General features: G+C 38.7%; 2 protein-coding genes across 2 annotated transcripts; both read left to right on the plus strand.

Annotated features, from left to right (window-relative positions):
- The first annotated feature begins 1,943 nt into the window (after window positions 1-1,943).
- Window positions 1,944-7,992, plus strand: xcr1a.1 (chemokine (C motif) receptor 1a, duplicate 1). The gene is made up of 3 exons (XM_082522939.1): window positions 1,944-1,959; window positions 5,103-5,154; window positions 5,253-7,992. The coding sequence occupies exon 3, from the start codon at window positions 5,276-5,278 to the stop codon at window positions 6,299-6,301; it is 1,026 nt and encodes a 341-aa protein (XP_082379065.1). The 5' UTR covers window positions 1,944-1,959; window positions 5,103-5,154; window positions 5,253-5,275; the 3' UTR covers window positions 6,302-7,992.
- Window positions 7,993-19,997: 12,005 nt separating this feature from the next.
- LOC309701222 (chemokine XC receptor 1-like) lies at window positions 19,998-21,767 on the plus strand. The gene is made up of 2 exons (XM_082525322.1): window positions 19,998-20,401; window positions 20,498-21,767. The coding sequence occupies exon 2, from the start codon at window positions 20,515-20,517 to the stop codon at window positions 21,490-21,492; it is 978 nt and encodes a 325-aa protein (XP_082381448.1). The 5' UTR covers window positions 19,998-20,401; window positions 20,498-20,514; the 3' UTR covers window positions 21,493-21,767.
- The last annotated feature ends 279 nt before the right edge of the window (window positions 21,768-22,046 follow it).

Below are 22,046 nucleotides of genomic sequence, written 5' to 3' on the forward strand. Positions count from 1 at the left end.
CGTCCCACGATTTAATTCATATGTGACAGAAATACTACAAAAAATGTGGACATTGAGGCAAGAATATACCGGCTGCTCAGTCTGCGGCTTTTCGGGGGAAAACTGTGTTGTTTTTTGTAGGCATTTCCCTCATGTGCAGGTTTCAAAAATGGCGGATTTGATTTTCCTGAATGAGACGCTCTCATAACTCGTTGAGTGACACCACTGACCAGTCAGTCGGTGGCATGCAGTCTGACAACACCACATTTAAGTGCCTGCTTAGATCGCCTGGAACCCGGGTGAGCAGCTACTAAAAAAGTACCTGGTACCAGGTACTATGACCTAATTGAAAACCATGGCGAACTGTGCTGAGTCAATCTGAGTAAGCACCAATGGAAAAAGGTCTTATTTCACAAGGAGCTGTAAAGAGAGATGACCACAGGCAGGAATGATTTCCTGTGTCGTTCAGTGGTGCATTTGGGTAATCTCAGTCTCTCACTGAACGTGCTCCTGTGATTGGCCAGCACGTCATGGAGTAGGTTGGAGGTATCGTCCAGCATTGACTTTATCTTGGACAATATCTGCCTCTCCGACACCATCTTAAGGGAGTCCAGCTCCAACCCCACAATATTACTGAGCTCGTGGATCAGTTTGTTAAGTCTGTCGGCATCTGTGACCCTGAACCTGCTGCCCCAGAATGCAACAGCATAGAGGACGGCACTGGCCACAACAGACTCATATTAAGTCCTAAGCATTCTCCGACAGATGTTGAAAGACCTCAGCCGCCTCAGAAAATGGAGACGAGTCTGGCCCGTCCTGTAAAGTGCAGTGGTGTTTGTAACCCAGTACAGTTTATTATCTATGTGTACTCCGAGGTATTTATAGTCCTCAACAATGTCCACATTGAGCCCCTGGATTGAAACAGGGGTCACAGGTTCTCCTAAAGTGCACAATCAAGTCTTTGGTCATTGTCATGTTGAGCTACAGATGATTCTGCTCACACTACGTGACAAAGGAGTCAACCACAGCCCAGTACACTGTCTCAGCACCCTCACTGATGCATCCAACCACCGCAGAGTCAAACTTCTGAAGATTACAGGTCTCTTTGGAGTGGCTGAAGTCTGTGGTGTTTAGGGTGAAGAGGAAAGGGGAGAGGACAGTCCCATCTGTTGTTGATCTCCTTGTCAGACATACAATGTTGAAGATACACATATTATAGTTCGTCCTGATTGTTGTCAGGTAATCAATAATCCAGGACACAAGAGAGGACTTCACCTGCATCACCGTAAGTTTATCACCCAGGAGGGTTGGCCCGATGGTATTGAATGCACTGGAAACGTTGAAAAACATGACATGCAGGTACATGATGGCGTCCTCGCCTCCAAGGTGTGGTTGGTATGCAAACTGAAGATGATCCTGATGTAGCTTGACAGTAGGTTGGAGCTGATCAAGGATGAGTCTTTCCAGAGTCTTCATGACGTGGGAAGTCAGTGCCATAGGCCTTTAATCCTGGTGGTCACTGGGATGTGGCGTTTTTGGTACAGGAAGGAGGCATAATGTCTTCCACAGCACTGGGAAACTCTGCACACTCAGACTCATCATAAACAATGTATGAAAGACTCCACAAAGCTGGGGGGCACAGGCCTTGAGGACACGTCTGGCTGTACTTCACAGCAAAAGATGCAAACTCAGCAGCCTGCAACAAGTGCTTTAAGGTGATACTGTGCAAAGGAGGCAACACCTCGAATATGATGAAACACCTGGCGACGTATAACGTTTTGTTAAAAGCCGAGAAATGCACCGTATCTGATAGCTTACTGCAAGACCTCACACCGTGCACATCTACTGCGGGTGTGGTGCCTGTTATCAGACCCGGAGTTAGCAACATGAACCCGAAGAGGAGAGTCCTGGCCCCTAGCCCTGCCAGTGTAGCAGAAATGATGATGGATGATGATGATGGCAGCAGCCGTTCTTCTCTGGGTGAGTAGCTTAATGTTGTTCGTGTGTAATTTATATTGAGTAGGCTAACCACGTTATTACATTAATGCATGTAAGGTGAACTAGCAAACACTGTGGTAGTTACATGCGGCTGTCTTCTTGTTTGATGGCAGATACTCCCTGCACCCTGGCCAAAAAGGCTAAAATGACCAAAGAAAAAGTGGAAAACAGTTAAACATGAGAGGTTTTTAGACAAAGTTTATGTTTTTTCCATTGTTTAAGCTTCCAGCCAAGAGTGATACCATATATGCCCTATAGCTGCAGAAAAGGCTAACATTGTTATCTTTTTACAAAAAAACTGCTGAACATAAGAGGTTTTTGGACAAAGTGTGTGTTCTCCATTCTTTAAGCACTGTTTAAGCACCGGCACCGTTTCAAAAGTACCGGTTTGGTACTGATATCGGATAAAACCTAAACGATACCCATCCCTATTTGAACCTCCTCAATCAATCAAAGCTTTATTCGACACATGCAGGTTGCCCTGCAGTGAAATGGGACCCCCCCCCCGACCTTACACATATAAGATAAGATAAGATAAGAAAGAACTTTATTAATCCCTCGGGTGGGTTCCTCTGGGAAATTCGACTTCCAAAAAGCACAGCAACGACCGAAGTTACAGTTACAATATAGCACATATATATAGCACAAACATTACATGGGGACACAGGTCGGAGATTGGTAGAATCAGAGAAAAAACAATGAAATGTACACTACAATGGGGAAAGTACAAGAGGAAAAAAAGAGACCCCTACTCATGCTGTGCTTCCATGGTAGGACAGCATGAGAACAGGAAACAAAAAAACTCCTCTGCACAAAAAAGCACATAAATGTCCACAGCACAACATTGTGAAGACATGACAAGCCACAGGGGTGGGTGGGGGGTGAGGAGTAATCCGAAGCGAACACAGCAGCCGCCCTGCACAGCGCTACCATTCCAGCGCGGCACACAGACCCGCCGTGTTCCCTCGCAGGAAACAAGCATCGAAGGTGTTGGAAAGGGAGGGGGGATGAGTGAGTGCCTATCAGTGTAAGTGTGTGTGTGTGCGTGTCCATAGTTCAGCTGAGACAGTGTCCTTCGGCCTATCAGGCTAAGTAAACAGTCCTCCAGCCAATCCAGGTGTCCTTGCATGGGATGGGAAGAATAGCCGTAACACAGTCGTTATCAGGGAGTGATTGTTCGGCTCCAGCCTTGGGCCTGCAGTTGGCGCCGTGATGGGGATCCGCAATGTTCATGTTGATTTTGTTAATTTCCATGCGAGCAGCCCAGGGGAATTTTCAGGCTGCTCTTTAACACTCCGACGCTGGTCTCTCAATCTCCCGTTGGAGAGTCGCGAGCCTCCCCATGATGGTATCAAACTTCTGTTCCATGGTGTTGTCATTCTTTTGATTCTGAGACCTCACAACTGCAGTGATCCGTTCCGCGATGTATTCCAACTGTCGCTCAAGGGTCTCATTTTGAGCAGGCCTCTCTCTGATGTATCCCCCCCATGCGCTCAATGGTGTTGTTTTGAGCCTTCACAGCAGCTGTAAGCGTCTCCAAGGTGTTGACCATATTACGTTCGTTGTGAGAGGTTGCGCCTCGTTCCATTGCGATTCCAGCGGGCAGCCTTGGAGCAATCAGAATTATTATCTGCAGGCCAAGAAAAATGCCCAGCAGATTCATTTTTCCAAGTTGAAAAGTATGGCTTTACCATACTGGTCCACTTGATTGATGTTTATTATTATTTATTTAAAAAATATTTATTTATTCCTTCATTCATTCTTAACTTTTAAGTTATTATAACTGGAACAGACATGACTGGGGGATAGGAAAGGAAAAGACATAGACAATTGACATCTTTTCTCAGGGAAGGTTTTGGAAAAGTTTAGCGAGGCAATGCTAAATGAACCACATCTACGTATATTCCAGGTGCTGAACTACACTGCCTGCAGTTCAGGTCCTTCACCAAACATCTGACCAATCATGACACAAAAACAACCCAGAATTGTTAAGCAGCTAGAATCTTATATCAGAAAAGAATGGGACAACATTCCTCTCATAAAAGTCCAGAAATTAGTCTCCATAGTGTTCACTTATTTACTGACTGCTGTTACAAGAAGGGGTGCTACAGAGTGATAAACATGGTCCTATCCCAACTTTTTGTTAAATGTATTGCTGCCATCAAATTCAAAGGGACCTTTTTTTCTTCTTAGAACCGTACATTTTCTCAGTCTGAAACCTTTGATATAGAATAGAATAGAATAGAATAGAAAACTTTATTTGTCAATTTCTTCAAATGTACTTCCATACAAAGGAATTGAAATTACGTTTCACACTGTCCCATGCGTAGACATTGACAACAATAAAGTGCAGATGCACAACAAAAAACAGCCCTAACAATAAGGTAATATTAAATAGGTAACAGGATAGACAAAAAAATAAATAAAATAAAGTGTTCCAACAGTGTTTCCTGGTTCCCCTGATTCACTTCAGATATATTTGTGAATGCAAATAACTGCATTCTCTTTTATTGACATTACTGTGGTGGGGCTTGTTTATTTGTTTTATTTATTTGTTTGTTTATTTGTTTGTTTTGTCTTTGCTTTACATTTGCTTCATATGTTGTTTGTTTAATTTAAGGCTAAAAGAAAATTAAATCAATGAGAGGTCAAATCTGAGGTGGTAGGGACTAATAGGTGTATACGTCTGCCTACTCCTTTTCAAACAAAAGAATGATATTTTGTAATGATTGTGAACGCACATGTTTGAAATAAAAATGAACTGAACATTTCAGTTCCAACTTCTTTAGAATTGGGGTTGTAAAATCTAAAAAACAAATGTATCCTGGAGTTGTGTATTTCCTTGTTTTACCTAATGATATATTCTGGGGGAAAATAGACACAGAAGAAACAATTGCAGAATTTTGAGCTCCATCGTTATAAAGTCGGCAAATTTCATTTCACAAATATGTGGATCATGCTACAACCAAAAAAGCACACAGGTCACCTATTTACTATATGAGAAAAAAAAAAAAAGTAAACGCAAAAAAAAAAAAAAAAAAACTATATGCGAAAACAGGTGTGGCCACAAAAACAGAAGCAGAAACTGAAAATGTCACGAGTTTATAAATGATTCTCTTTTTAAGCTGCCACAGAAGGTGTCTCATCTGGGAAGCTATTGATTTCATCAAGCAGAAGGTACTTTATTTCAAATCTTTTCCATGCTGTTTTTTACTCATGGAGAAAAATCTATTGTAACATGTCACTAAAGTCATCTACTTATTTTTATTTTGTAGGTAGTGGTCTGAAAGAAAAGAATATGTCAACTAATTCCAGCCAAGATCCATTAAACAGCACTTATGACTATTACTACGAGGATGAAATCTGTGATAAGAGTGGAGTGGTGACATTTGGATCCTTTGCCATTCCGATTTTCTTCTCTGTTGTGATCACACTGAGCCTGACAGGAAACATTCTTGTCCTCATAATCCTGGCTTTGTATGAAAATCTTAAATCTCTGACCAACATTTTCATCCTCAACTTGGCCATCTCTGACCTCGTCTTCACCGTCGGTCTTCCTTTCTGGGCCATTTACCACGTCAAGGGATGGGTGTTTTCTGAAATTCTCTGCAAAGTTGTGACTTTTATCTTCTTCACTGGGTTTTACAGCAGCATTCTCTTCCTGACCATCATGACCATCTACAGATACCTGGCTGTGGTCCATCCTCTGTCTGATCTCAGCACACCGAAACACTCCACCGGGGTGTTTCTGTCTGTCCTGATTTGGATAATCAGCACTGGAGCAGCCATGCCCTCCCTCCTCTTCAGCTCGATCACCAAGGTCCACCACAAAGATAAAGAGTCACAGGGCTGTGAATATAATCATCCCATGTGGGAAACTGTTGGTGTCATCCAACAGAATGGTTTCTTCCTAGTTGCTTTTGTAGTCATGGCTTTTTGCTACATTCAAATACTAGAAAGAATCACAAGAACAAGATCTCACACGAAGAACAGAGCAGTCAAGTTGGTATTCTGTATAGTTACTGTGTTCTTCATTGGCTGGGTGCCGTACAATGTTGTAATCTTTTTGAGGGCCTTGCCTGCTCATGTGGTCCCATCACTAATTGAATGTAAAGCAAGCACCCAGCTTGACTATGCATTTTACGTGTGCAGGCTCATTGCTTTCTCCCACTGTTGCCTCAACCCCGTTTTTTATGCATTTGTTGGTGTGAAGTTTAGGAGTCATTTAAAGTTAATGCTACATCGATTCATCCGACGACAAAGTCCAGTCGAGGAACAACAGGTTAGAATGCAAAACTTAGTCTCACATGGATCAATGTACTAGCTGCCCAGTTCATTTTCTTGCATTCACTGTAATATAACTGATTATATAATTATAAGTCCAGTGTGCATTTCACAAAATTCATTGAATCTACAGAAGAGAGGAACTTTGTTTTATACAGCACGGCACATAGCAAGCTGTACTTGTGTGTCCATCTGTGTTAACATTTCGTAACATTTCATTATAGCATACAGTACTTGGATAGTTACCTAAATGTGTTTTTTTTTTTTATGTAAAATAAATTTAGTCAAACAGATGTTGCATTTAATACTCCAATACTGAATGCATGCAATAACTCTTTGTATAGAACAAGCTAATGCAGTTGATTAGTTTAAAACCCTTGTGCTGTAATGTTGGCAAAAATCCTTGTATATAATAATAGTAAAGTGATCAGCAGGTAAATATCAGCAGGTATTTTACATGCAAATTTGTGCATAATTACAATAATCATTATGTCAGAAAATCATGTCATATAGAAACTACAGACAAAGTCAGTCGATTCGTGTTTTAAGGGGTTTTTATGCAATTAATACAAATACCAGTGACCATTTTAATTAACCACGCTGTTTTTCTTTCTTTACACGTCTCTATCAAACAGTAGAGTCGTGCGATATTATTTTGGGGCGATAATTTGAGGAAGCCAAGCAAGACCTACACGTATGTTGTTATCTAACTGATGCACTGTCACACAGTGTGCTCCCTCTCATAGTGAATAAAAAAAAGAAAGATTTCTAACACAGTCAGGGAATTTTTACATTTCTAACATTAAGGACCTCTGAGTTACATGTATTAAATCACAAACTCAGTTTTAATTATCTGATATACAAAAGTCCTGTTCATGTTTCATTATCATTCAAAACTAAATCAGCTGTTTAGTCCCAACACAACAGACTGAAAACAGCACAGATCTTGCAGAGGCTCCAAACAACCACAGTCTAAACAGCTATCATATGATTGCTTCTCTGCTGTGCTCTATTCCTGTGTAGTAACAACCACATAAAAACTGTTACTTCTGACACATGTAGCTAAATCCTGCAAGGCATCTTCAGTGTTTACTCTCCTTTTCAATGCTACAGTATGAAAAATGCACACATATATGCATGAGAAAAATTGTATCTGTATAATAAGATCTGAGTATAATCCCATATTCTAGGATTAGTTTTTCACTTGGCTTCTTCAAAACCTAACCCCCGACTACTACACTGCTATCAAATGGTTTCATTTCACTTCACTTCATATATTCATTTCACTATATTAACAATAGCAAATAGTTTTCTGTGTGGGATTTTTAGGGTTTTTTTTGTGTTTGTTTGTTTATTTTTTATTTAGCACCTCTAGTGTTTTAGTGGTTAACACCTTTGCTTAGCAGCCATAAAAATTCAGATTCACAAATCCCTCTGGGACTGTGTCAAGAAAGCTTCTGGTGTAAAACTCTGCCAAATCAAACAAATGGACCTACCAGCTGTGGTGACCACCTGGGGCAAAGGAGCAAATAAAAGCTGTTGTACATAGTTGTTAGTTAGCTGTTGTTGTTTTTTTTTTGTTGTTGTTGTTTTTTAATAATAATAATACTTTTGTCAAAGAGTTGATCAGCTGAACATTTGGACAGTTCTGTGTGTATTAAGTATTAACAGCCAAAGTATATTTTTTGTTAATTTTTTTAATGTGTATCTATTAAAGACAAACAAAATGCATGTTTGTGAGACTCTTCTTTCTACTTGACAGATAAAACTTTAGTTATGTCACATAAACTTCTATAGATTGTCATGAACTAGCTGTGTGCAGGCAGGAGAAGGACCCAAATGCAAAACTCATGGAAACCGTACGTGAACTCAAAAACACACTTTTATTGCTGGGAAAAAGGCAAAATGCTACAAAAACTAAACTGGGAAAATACTAATGGTAAGAAAACAGGGAGTGTCACACAGCTAAGAGGGAGGACGCGCCACGGAACTGAGGGAGATGCGGATATAAATACACAGAAAGATAACGAGGGAGTGAGAACGCACGACGAAAACAGCTGACACTAGTAACCATAACAAGACCGGGGAAACCAGACTGAACAGAATGAACATGAAAACACGGGACCTTCACAATAAAACAGGAAACATGATGCGGGAGTGGAGAAGAGGCTGATGAGAGGGAGAGAGCGAGGGAAACATGGATGGAATAAAACAAGGAGGGGGAACAGGGCACAAGGACTTACACTTCTATATAAACACAGACACACAGAGGGCAGCAACACAGGGGGAAATCTAATAAACAAAATCTAAACAGAATAACCTAGACTCTAAAGAATTAACCTTTAGAACAACGAGTGGACTTAAACATAATATAAAATTACAAGAAACACAGCAAAACTCAAACACTGGGTCAAAATACCCAGGACCATGACATAGATATTTAAATAACAAGACATGATTGATTGGTAATTTATTTCAACATGTGAACAATATACAAGTACATTTAGAAAAGAAATAAGAGAGAAAAAAAATACTATACAAATTACATACAAAAAAACATTCTGATTAATTTACATGTTGAAAGGGAGTGGGAAGAAGTATACACTTATTTAATCCCACCCCTGTCCCATAAATTATCAGTGAATATTTAGTCAGCTTCCTTACTGATATAATTTGTAATAAAAATAGTGAACAGATTTCTGATATACTATATACTATAATATCACATCATGAATTTTTTGTTTGTTTGTTTTTAAATAGAGACATTCACTTAATTTAAATATTTTCCTTTTCTTTATAGATCGAGAAGATCATATTTTTATAACTCTTTTTGAACAGTTTTATGTTTGGACATTGCTTTAATTCCATGGACTGAATGTCAGATTAAAATATATTTTTTTAAATAACCTATTAAATAGTACTCCATAATATGCAGTGTGATGTAATGTGTGATTCGTTAATTTGCAGGTTGTGGATCTTCAGGTGGGAAGATGCATCACATTAGAACATTCAGATTGCAAATCTGAACTTGCAAAGAAACTGGACTGTCCATTAATGACTGTTATAGAGCCGAATCAATATCAAGATCAAAACAAGTCACAGTCATGCTTTCAAAATAAAAAAATGAATATTTTTTTGCTATGGCCCTGTGCTCAAGTTTTACTGCAAAATAAAGAGCAACACTACGTTTACAAGTATTGTAATAGAAAACACTGTTATATTGCTAAAAACAATGTTTGGGGTATTTTTACCACACAGTATTTTATATCATCTACGAAGGGTTCCTATTAACTTTAAACAGACGGATTTTTTTTACTTTATGTATTTAATATCTTATTTTATAATCTCTAATTATTTATACACTGAATGTTCAATTTTATTTATACAGTGTCAAATCACAAAAACAGTTGTCTTAATGCGCTTTATATATATATATATATATTTATAAGTGACTTATGTATGTATGTATGTATATATATGTATATATTGTACTATTCTTAGTTAGCGTATTGTCTGTCTTGTCTTAATGTTGGTTTAAAATGGAGCACTGTAACAAAAAATAATTTCCCCCAGGGATCAATAAAGTATTCTGATTCTGATTCTGATTCTGATATCGTAGGTAGAGCCTACAATAATACAATGGCCTTAAACACCATACAAAGTTTAAGGATCATTTTCCAATTCTGTTAATGTAATAGCCTTGTATTTTACTTGCGTAATTAACGTAAAAATTGTTGGTTTGCCCATCATGTAAACTAAGGATTATTAGCAATGTGGCTTATATGATGATCATTCATTGAACGCTTCATTTAAGTAAATCTAAAAAGGCAGTACAAATCCTGAAGTCTTGAATTTTCTCGTGTTTCTTACTAATGCCTTTCAAACTGTGTTATCTTTGACATTTTCAAAATGTTAATTAATTAATTAAAAGATATAAAACAGGGGTTGAGTAGTATGTCTCACCGTATCCATGGCAACATTATGCCTCTTTGTTTTTTGTACGTGACATCGAAATATACCGAAGCAAAAATAAAACCAAAGCCACAAATATTCGGTGTTCAGCTTTGGGTGTATTAAGTTAAAACAGACATTGGTTATGCATTCTTTTTTATCAAACACTTTGTGTTGCAGAATAGAAAAAAAGATAGATCACTGATTTTCATGTCTAGTTGGTGGAATTAATATCAACTGTCAGCTGGTTTTCCTACTTTTGCTGATGTGGCCTCCATCTTATTTTTTGGATTTGAGGTTGTTTGTTAGTTTTTCCAATGCTTGACTTGCATTATAAAGTCAAAACTGTGCAAAACTCTCCAGAAACCCCTCATTTCTTTATATTTTATTTCAAGGAGCCAGACTTTGTCTTTTTTGTCTGTTAAGCCACTTAACTCTGACCTATGAGTCATCCAAGCATAAAAACAGCACCTCTGGGGGTAAATCAGCGCTTTCTCTACACATAACAAACAACTCAACAAGGAAGCTGGACTGGAAATCAGTGGCGACAGCTCGTATGCAGCGAAGAATGATTGGCAACGGCTTCATTTTTTAGCATAACAATGAACCTGAGGCACTAGACTACGACAGATACTGTCAAATCTGTCTTACTCATAGAAATACCACATGATGTGGCCCATTTCATCAGTGCCATAACAAAGTCTTTGTCTGAATTGGAAACATCTAAATAAAAGTGCTCTATGTCTATATGTTCAAATAATTGCACTTTAACAGCCATTAAAGCAATTTAACATTAAGCAATACTAAAAAGTGTTTTAGCTCATTCACAAGCTATGACTCCTGACATTGCAGCTGCACCATCCTCCTCTTTAGAGCTACAGCACTTTACTCTCTTTTTTCCAAAGTGGCTGCCACCTCTCCTCTCTCTGGATCTGTCGCCTCTTCCTCTTCCCTCTCTGGTGTTGCTGCCCTCTGCTGTCCATTCATGCTGAAAGATTCTGGCATGAGTTTGATTTCCAGTTCTTTCATGCAAAACTCAGGTTTCCATCTGTCTTTAAACTCTTTGGTAATTTGAGAGATGTGTTGTTTAAAAGCTATCAAGTAAAAAGTCTTCCCATGTGAGTAAGATGTTAAAATAATTTAGAAAAGAAATTGAAAGCATATTCAGAGATTCATTGTGGATCAAAACATTCGTGGTTATCAATAGTTAAAGCATTTATGCTATTTTTCTCTTGCCATGTTCTTTCAAGGCCAAAGAAGTAGGAAGTCTTTTTTTCTCTGTGTGTTCAATTCATTGAAGAAGTTATTTAATTCACCTGGAAGATTTTTTGGTTGTTTTCTTGTGTCTCTCAGTTCTTTTATCCTCTCTTCGACAGCAGGTCATTTGGATGAGAGACAAAACATTTCTCCAACTGAAAACACAACGTCCAGATGAACTGGATCAACTTATGGGATTTTGTTTTTTACCTGGATGATTGAGCGTGCATTGTTATTCTCTCTTTGTTTTTGACATCTTCTCTGTTGTATAGTAAGGTATAGTCTCTAAAAAAGCAGAAGATTTTTTTGTCTTTTTTGATTTTTTTTTATTGCTATAGATTTATAAATATTGGGATTGAAAGAAACATGAAGCATGTAGTGGACATCAGGTCTTGTTTGATCACAGAATGATGTAATGTAGGATTGTTTCCATTTGTGTCTGCATTTCTGGTAAAAAAAAAATAAAAAAATAACATAAAAATATTTTATTTAATTAAAATAGGTGAAGGAAAGCAACTGAACAAACATGTTTACTTAATTTTAAAACATAATTTTATCAAACAACTTCTCATAGCTTTTAAAAAACAAAAACAAACACCCTCCATCCAGCACACCTAATATAATGGTCACCTAAACCTGGGTTGTTAGGTCATGCCATCCACAGCACTAACAATGGTCATGGCTGGTATGACCAAGGTTGGGTGAGGATTTTAATCAGAACTGTGGAAGTGTCGTCATACTTAGTGCTGTCAGGAGGTGACGTGGAGGAGTGACACGTCATTCGTGCAAGAAGGTGAAAGGTCAGAGGAGCTGAAGCAGGGCCGTGGCAAAATGACGGCACCCAGTGTCCATTATGGTTAAAAATTAATGCGTAAGCTAGGACTCTGAAGTTGTGGGATTTGGTTTCTCAACTGCCACCGGCCTGTGAAGGGACTCTTTCCACGGTCTCAGCAGAATGAGGCAGTCTTATTACATTTTCTTTAAGAGCTTTTTTATTTCTTTCTTTTCCTCATTAGAGACACCAACAGCAAAAGAACAAAGGATATTTAATTAGATCAATGGAGTCTTCTGTTGATATAAACACAGATGTCATATTCTTGTTATTTTTGATGCTGTTTTATATAATTGCTAAAATCTGTATCAAAACAACTCAAAATTTTAATCACCCAATTCCACAACAGGTTTGATTAACATCAAGGACCCAGGACGCTTTGTGACACTTTTACTACATCACATTCTTCTTCAAAATGCATTTATGGAAAAAGACTAATTTAAAATTGTTAATGAAACGTTTTGTAATCATGAGATGAGTTAGTTCAAGTTGTGATATCTAGATAATCATAATTAGGTATGTGGATATAACTGCATAAAAAACAGTCACTATGATCAAGAAATAAATGAATATACTTATTACACATGCCCTGGGGTTCTTGATCAAGTTATGTGGCTGCCTCTGGTTTGCGTGCTCTGATTTTTTTTTTTTTCTAAACCCCGGTTGTCTGTTTTCTGTTTGATGTAATCAGAGGACCAGCTGTTTTAGATGTGGGAGCATTGCCCTATTTTCAGGTTTCATAAAGCTATATATGTCATGAATCGCTGTGCGGCAGGCGGGAGTTGGACCCAAAATGCAGGACTCACAGACTCGAGGGAATGAACTCAAAACACAGCTTTATTTGCCGGTAGAACCAACATACAAACTAAACTAAACTGGGAAGCCACAAACTAAGAACTCACAGCGAGACACAGGGAGATCCACACACAGCATGGGGGACGACGTCACGCCGAACAGAGGGAGACGCAGACAGAAATACACAGAGGGTTAACGAGGAAAGTGGGAACACACGGGGAACACAGGTGACACTGATAATCATAACGAGACAGGGCGGGGTGAACTGAACATGACATGTACGGGCGTGAGAGTCACAAAGTAAACAGGAAGTGCACAGAGGTTCAGACAGGAGGAGAGAGAGCACGGGGAAAACACAGACATAACGGGCTGGGGAAACATGGAATAAAACATAAGGAGAGACGAGGGCTCACAGATACACAGAGGGGCACACAGGGGGTAAAAGCCATGAAGGGAAAACACTTAGGGAACAACACAACAGGGCAACTCAGAAAACATGGCCTAAATAAGGAACAAAATACAAACATACAAGAAAACTAAGAACACTGGGCCAACATGGCCCAGGACCATGACAATATAACCTATAAACCTATTACTTTGCAATAAATAAATGAAAACATAAACTCAGTCTCAGTATCGTCCATCCATCCATTCGCTTCCGCTTATCCTTTTCAGGGTCGCTGGAGCCTATCCCAGCTGTCATAGGGCGAGAGGCGGGGTACACCCTAATTTACATTTGTTTTACCCTTTTCTGTGTATATTTCCAGATTGTGTGTAATACATACAGCCTTTCCAACACCAAAGCAGTTTACATGTAATTGTTTCTCAACACAATGTTCTTATATTTTTAGATGACTTTGGGAAAACTTACAACAGACAAATTAGAAAAGATTTTAAATTTTAAGGAACTTTGCTGCCAGCTTCCTGTTGCAAAACCAGTTGTTTGTTTCCATTTCTTTGGCAAAAACGCCAAAGATAAAAAGCTCCAAACGTTTTTTTTTTTGTCAGAGTTTTGATCTTTGCAGCTTTTTGTCTCCTCCTCCCTGCTGTATGTAATTAGTTACCTAATTACATATTCTTAAAATAAAGGAGAAAAAGAAGAAGATAAAAAGCATAATTTTGGCTCTATGATCACAAAGTTGGCAAGTATTATTTCACAGATATGCAGATAATGCTACAACCAAAGAACCACAGGCCACCTGTTTACCATGTGAACAACACAGGTGTGGCAACAAAAACATAACTCGTAACTGAAAATGTGATGACTTTATAAGCTTTTTAAGCTTTAAGTTACAGTCTCATCCAGCAGCCTATCCATTTCATCTAGTAGGAGGTACGTTCATGTTTCATCTCTACAGTAACGTTTTGTACTCATAAACAGAAATCTGTTGTAACATGTCACTTAAACAAACACTTGTGTTTATTTTCTAGGTTCCTGTGCGACAGAAATGGCAAAACCAGTCAATTTCAGCTATGATCCATCTAACTTCAGCTATTACGATTACCATGAGGATGAAATCTGTAATATGAGTGAAGTGATGAATTTTGGATCCATTGCCATTCCGATTTTCTTCTCTGTTGTGATCACACTGAGCCTGACAGGAAACATTCTTGTCCTCATAATCCTGGCTTTGTATGAAAAACTTAAATCTCTGACCAACATTTTCATCCTCAACTTGGCCATCTCTGACCTCGTCTTCACCGTCGGTCTTCCTTTCTGGGCCATTTACCACGTCAAGGGATGGGTGTTTTCTGAAATTCTCTGCAAAGTTGTGACTTTTATCTTCTTCACTGGGTTTTACAGCAGCATTCTCTTCCTGAAAAGAGCTCCCAAGCAGACAAAAAACAAACTAAAAACCAGCAATAAATAAACATAAACAATTACAAAGAAAGAACAATACAGTATCCACATCTGAACCAAAGAGTAAAACAGTGAAATGTGGATTATTAAATATTAGGTCTCTCTCCTCCAAGTCTCTGTTAGTACATGACTTAATAATTGATCAACAAATTGATTTACTCTGCCTTACAGAAACCTGGTTGCAGCAGGATGATTATGTTAGTTTAAATGAATCAACACCCCCGAGTCATTCTAACTACCAGAAATCACGAAGCACAGGCCGAGAGGGCGGTGTGGCAGCAATTTTTCACACCAGCCTATTAACCAAAGACCCAGACAGACTTTTAATTCATTTGAAAGCCTGATGCTTAGCCTCGTCCACCCCAGCTGTGAAACTCAGAAACCAGTCTTACTTGTTATCATCTATCGCCCACCTGGGCCTTACACAGAGTTTCTCTCTGATTTCTCAGACTTTTTATCTGATTTAGTTCTCAGCTCAGATAAAATAATTGTTGTGGGTGATTTTAACATCCATGTAGATGCTAAGAATGACAGCCTCAACACGGCATTTAATCTGTTATTAGACTCAATTGGCTTCTCTCAAAATGTAAAAGAACCCACCCACCACTTTAATCACACTCTAGATCTTGTTTTAACATATGGCATAGAAACTGAACATTTAACAGTGTTTCCTGAAAACCCTCTCCTGTCCGATCATTTCCTGATAACATTTACTTTTACAATAATTGATTACACAGCGGTGGAGAGTAGACTTTATCAAAGTAGACGTCTTTCTGAAAGCGCTGTAACTAAGTTTAAGAATATAATCCACCCACTGTTATCATCTTCAATGCCCTGTACCAACATAGAGCGAGCAGCTATCTGAACGCTGCTCCAACAGAGGTTGATCATCTTGTTAATAATTTCACCTCCTCACTACGTACGACTCTGGATACTGTAGCTCCTGTGAAAACTAAGGTCTCTAATCAGAAGTACCTGACTCCATGGTATAATTCTCAAACACGTACCCTAAAGCAGATGACTCGTAATCTGGAGAGGAAATGGCGTGTCACAAATTTAGAGGATCATCATTTAGCCTGGAGAAAAAGTTTGCTGCTTTATAAGAAAGCCCTCCGCAAAGCCAGAACATCTTACTATTCATCACTGATTGAAGAAAATAAGAACAACCCCAGGTTTCTCTTCAGCTCTGTAGCCAGGCTGAAAAAAGTCAGAGCTCTGTTGAGCCAACCATCCCTTTAACGTTAACTAGTAATGACTTCATGAACTTCTTCACTAATAAAATTCTTATCATTAGAGAAAAAATTACCAGTAATCATCCCACAGATGTAATATTATCTACAGCTACTCTTAGTACCATTGATGTTAAGTTAGACTCTTTTTCTCCAATTGATCTTTCTGAGTTAACTTCAATAATTTCTTCCTCCAAGCCATCAACCTGTCTTTTAGACCCCATTCCTACAAAACTGCTCAAAGAAGTCCTGCCATTAATTAATGCTTCAATCTTAAATATGATCAACCTATCTCTAATAATCAGCTATGTACCACAGGCCTTCAAGCTGGCTGTAGTTAAACCTTTACTCAAAAAGCATCTCTAGACCCAGCAGTCTTAGCTAATTACAGGCCAATCTCCAACCTTCCTTTCATATCAAACATCCTTGAAAGAGTAGTTGTCAAACAGCTAACAGATCATCTGCAGAGGAATGGTTTATTTGAAGAGTTTCAGTCAGGTTTCAGAGCTCATCACAGCACAGAAACAGCTTTACTGAAGGTTACAAATGATCTTCTTATGGCCTCTGACAGTGGACTCATCTCTGTGCTTGTCCTGCTAGACCTCAGTGCAGCGTTCGATACTGTCGACCATAATATCCTATTAGAGCGATTAGAACATGCTGTAGGTGTTACAGGTACTGCACTGCAGTGGTTTGTATCATATCTATCTAATAGACTCCAGTTTGTGCATGTAAATGGAGAGTCCTCTTCACACACTGAGGTTAATTATGGAGTTCCACAGGGTTCAGTGCTAGGACCAATTCTGTTTACATTATACATGCTTCCCTTAGGCAGTATCATTAGAAGACATAGCATACATTTACACTGCTATGCAGATGACACCCAGCTCTATCTGTCCATGAAGCCAGATAACACACACCAATTAGTTAAACTGCAGGAATGTCTTAAAGACATAAAGACCTGGATGGCCGCTAACTTTCTGCTTCTTAATTCAGATCAAACTCAGGTTATTGTACTCGGCCCTGAAAATCTTAGAAATATGGTATCTAAGCAGATTCTTACTCTGGATGGCATTACCTTGGGCTCCAGTAACGCTGTGAGGAACCTTGGAGTCATTTTTGACCAGGACATGTCCTTCAATGCACATATTAAACAAATATGTAAGACTGCTTTCTTCCATTTGCGCAACATCTCTAAAGTTAGAAATATCCTGTCTCAGAGTGACGCTGAAAAACTAGTTCATGCATTTATTACTTCCAGGCTGGACGACTGTAATTCATTCTTATCAGGAAGTCCAAAAAACTCCCTGAAAAGTCTTCAGTTAATCCAAAATGCTGCAGCAAGAGTCTTGACAGGCACTAGAAAGAGAGCATATTTTTCCTGTTTTGGCTTCCTGTTAAATCCAGAATTGAATTCAAAATCCTGCTCCTCACATACAAGGTCTTAAATAATCAGGCCCCATCTTATCTTAATGACCTTGTAGTACCATATCACCCTATTAGAGCACTTCGCTCTCGCTCTGCAGGCCTACTTGTTGTTCCTAGAGTATTTAAAAGCAGAGCCTTCAGTTTTCAGGCCCCTCTTCTGTGGAACCAGCTTCCAGTTTGGATTCAGGAGACAGACACTATCTCTACTTTCAAGATCAGGCTTCAAACTTTCCTTTTTGCTAAAGCATATAGTTAGGGCTCGACCAGGTGACCCTGAATCCTCCCTTAGTTATGCTGCAATAGATGTAGGCTGCCGGGGATTCCCATGATGCATTGCGTTTTTCCTTTCCAGTCACCTTTCTCACTATAAGTTAATAGTTCTCTCTGCATTGAACACATTTTAATGACCAAATGAGCAGGGTGTTGCCTGCTCATTTGTTTTCTTGCATGTATTGGTTTTTTGTTTTTTCCCAACATGTGCCTTTAGTAAAAATTTCTTACATTAAAAGAAGATGGAAATGGCCTCCCATCTCATTGTACATAGCAACTTGCATTTGAAGTATGCGTGAAGTAAAATAATTTATTTGAAAATAATAAAGCATACCTCAAACATGCATTGTGAAAAGTGTCAAAACCTTTTTGTTGTTTTTATTTATAGCCTGTACCACATTTAATGGCAAATGTTGATCCAAACTGCATTAGAAACAGGCTTATTTACAATATAACAAAACAGTTTCAAAATACACAAAAACTAGTTGTATTAACTAATTATTGCTAAAAATAAAAGTCATTTGGTGGTCATTAAAATGTGTTCAGTGTTTGCAAATTGAGGATGATTAATTTCATAAATCGAAAAACTACCAAAAACTCCATATGGGAAGACAAAGCAGCACCACCATATATGCCTAATTTTTCATACAAGAAAATTTGATTTTATCATCGTTTTGGATTGGAGGCAAAGCTGGTGTGGCCATGAGAATCAAACTAGCAGTGATGGGCAAAGAGAGACTTTGTGAAACAACGAAACATTTAAAGCTAAAGTTGTATCCAGGTTTCCCAAATATCTGAAATCAATTTCCACAGTGACACCTACTGGCCAGTTTTGCTGTGTGAAGCAATGACACACACAAGCTAAGTCAAAGTCAAAGTAAACTTTATTGTCATCTCTGCTGTATCCAGTGCAGCATACAGAGAGACGAGATGACGAGCCTCCGGTTACATCAGTGCAAAACAAGCTAGATATAAAAAAAAGAGAAGAAAGTAATAAATATACGCTTAAGAGTTACAATTAGAATTTTCAGTTTACACAGGTGTGGTTTTTAAGCGTTGCATAATTCTAAAGAGGGCTAACCCCCCCCCCCCCCAAAAAAAAAAACCAACAAAAAAAAAAAACAGGCTTTAAATAATAACGATTGACAGATGTTTTGGAGAAGCACCAAACAATGAGACTGTTAAAGAAAACGAACTGTGACTGTAATGAAAATGTGCATCAGAAATACTATTTTCTCCCGCTATTAGAGGCTGTTTCAGTCGCTTAGTAATTCAGTTGCACAAACACTGCTATATGTTTTGTGATAGAAAAAAAAACAGTATTTCAGCTGTTAACTCCCGAACTTTGCAATCCTCAAAGAAATGGTTAACTGAAGCTTTCTGGTAGTTTCATTAGGTTTGTTCCTCACACTGTTAAATAAAACTAGAAGCTGCCCTGTTGTTTTATTTTTTTGGTTTTATTGGTTTGGTCACAGTTTCTTCAAAGATAAATATTTAAATAGACAAGACTACATTTGCTTTCCTTCTAAATAACTAAAAGATCCGTTTCATTATGTTATGGTATGCTTATTCTGACCAATTACAACAGTCCATTTCACACTGGTCAATTCCTTTTTAAATCTGAATGGTGCAGAAGTGGCTCATCGGAGGATAAAGAAGCCTCCCCTCACTTTATTTGTCATTTCTGTTGCCGCGGATGCTGTACCAGACTCAGTCTGAGTTTCAGGTTTTGATTTCACCTACCTTTGTTTGTGAGATATTTACAACACATGTGTCAGTGACAATTAAAAAAGGAGGTGTATGTGAAGGTTAATGTGTCTTTTCTTGTATTGTCTTTAGGCTTTCACACTTTTTTCCAACAGTTTCTGGCTCAAGATGAAGTCGCTTAATGCATCAAAATAATTTATATTTTCAGTTGAAAGTCGAGAAAAAGAGAATAGATGGGATAAAGAGCTGAAAATGATTTCCTGCTTTATTTTGCTCTTTGAAAGCACAGCAGGTTTCTATTACAGTAACTTAATGAATGTGCCGCTCTCGCTCTCTCCGCTGATCTGAGTTCGTTCCGCTCACCCAGCAGTTCGCCTCTTTTTCTCATTTGTACTAATTTGTGTAATTAAGTGGGCGGAAAGTCCACACTAGTTTTCACAACAGGGCAAAAATGATAACGACACAGTTATTTACCCTTATGCATGCGCGTGTGCAAACAGTTGAGATGGTATTAAAACGTGAATTCAGTCATTCATGTCAAGGTAAGTCATCTGCTGAAAGCCTGGCTAAACGCACCAAAATCTGCGTTTAGCACCACGTCGCCACACGGTCACGTGATGCGGGTGTTTGACTCACACTTGGAAGTAGTGTTTAGAAACATCGGCGCTTAAGTAGCTCGACACACTGCAGAAACGTCAGCATCGAGTGTCTCATCCCAACGTACTACTGCAAAAAATAAATAAATACATAATAAAATAACCGCAGAAGTCGTTTCAACCAACAGACGTTTGGCATTTCATCAAGCAAGAGGTACGTTATTTATTTATTGTCTTTACAATACTCTTTTGTATTTATAAAGAGAAATCCATTGCAACGTGTCATTAAAGTCATACCCTTGTCTCCTAGATTCCTGTGTGACAGAAATGGCAAATCCAGCCAATTTAACCTATGGTAACTTCAGCTATGACTATTACTACGAGGATGAAATCTGTGATAAGAGTGGAGTGGTGATATTTGGATCCTTTGCCATTCCGATTTTCTCTGTTGTGATCACACTGAGCCTGGTCGGAAACATTCTTGTCCTCATAATCCTGGCTTTGTATGAAAAACTTAAATCTCTGACCAACATTTTCATCCTCAACTTGGCCATCTCTGACCTCGTCTTCACCATCGGTCTTCCTTTCTGGGCCATTTACCACGTCCAGGGATGGGTGTTTTCTGAAATTCTCTGCAAAGTTGTGACTTTTATCTTCTTCACTGGGTTTTACAGCAGCATTCTCTTCCTGACCATCATGACCATCTACAGATACCTGGCTGTGGTCCATCCTCTGTCTGACCTCAGCACACCGAAACACTCCATCGGGGTGTTTCTGTCTGTCCTGATTTGGATAATCAGCACTGGAGCAGCCATGCCCTCCCTCCTCTTCAGCTCAATCACCAAGGTCCACCACAAAGATAAAGAGTCACAGGGCTGTGAATATATTGATCCACTGTGGGAAACCATTGGTGTCATCCAACAGAATGGTTTCTTCCTAGTTGCTTTTGCAGTCATGACTTTTTGCTTCATAATAATTGTGAGAATCACAAGAACAAGATCTCACACAAGCAACAAAGCAGTCAAATTTGTCTTCTGCAGAGTTGCTCTATTCTTCAGTGCCTGGGTGCCGTACAATGTTGTAATCTTTTTGAGGGTCTTGCCTGCTCATGTGGTCCCGTCATTAGTTGAATGTGAAGCAAGCACCCAGCTTGACTATGCATTCTATGCTTGCAGGCTCATTGCTTTCTCCCACTGTTGCCTGAATCCCATCTGTTATGCATTTGTTGATGTGAAGTTTAGGAGTCATTTAAAGTTATTGCAGGTTAGAATGGAAAACCTCATATCACGTAGAACAATGTACTAGCTACTCAGTTGATTTTCTTGCATATGTTATTTGCCCTGTTAATTGTTTTTCTCTCCCAGTGTGCCTTTAGTAAAATTGCATATCTCATATCAAATTTATCTAATTACAAAAAAAAATAGGAACTGCTCCATGTGTCATATGTTGCACCCGGCAATCAATTTCAAGGCTTTTATCGTGTGTGTGTGTGCGTGTGTCACACAGTGTGAAGTAATTATTTGACCCTGTGTTGTTTTTATGATGTGGGGTTTATTAGTAAACTTAGTTATTGCATTTTGTATCCTTGTGTTTTGTTTCTTAGTGAAATTTCCGACTCATATCTCCCCAGTTAAGACAATGAGGTGCAGTTGCCCAGAAACTTTTTATATGACCAATGGTCATGTAGAAACATCTTTTCTGTAAAAAACAAAAAACAAAAACCGTTTGAATAGACATTATATAAAGTGAAAAACAATAATCACAACAATTGGACAGAAAGGGACATGAATCGCTGTGTGACAGGCAGGAGATTGGACCCAAATGCTGGACTCATGGACAATGAAGGAGTGAACTAAAGA

Source organism: Aulonocara stuartgranti (genome assembly GCF_965226115.1).
Source record: "Aulonocara stuartgranti genome assembly, chromosome: 23".
NCBI classification, from domain to species: domain Eukaryota; kingdom Metazoa; phylum Chordata; class Actinopteri; order Cichliformes; family Cichlidae; genus Aulonocara; species Aulonocara stuartgranti.

Excerpts from the sequence above, each read along its gene's own strand:
- xcr1a.1 (XM_082522939.1), top strand. The coding sequence starts at position 5,276 with ATGTCAACTAATTCCAGCCAAGATCCATTAAACAGCACTTATGACTAT.
- LOC309701222 (XM_082525322.1), top strand. The coding sequence starts at position 20,515 with ATGGCAAATCCAGCCAATTTAACCTATGGTAACTTCAGCTATGACTAT.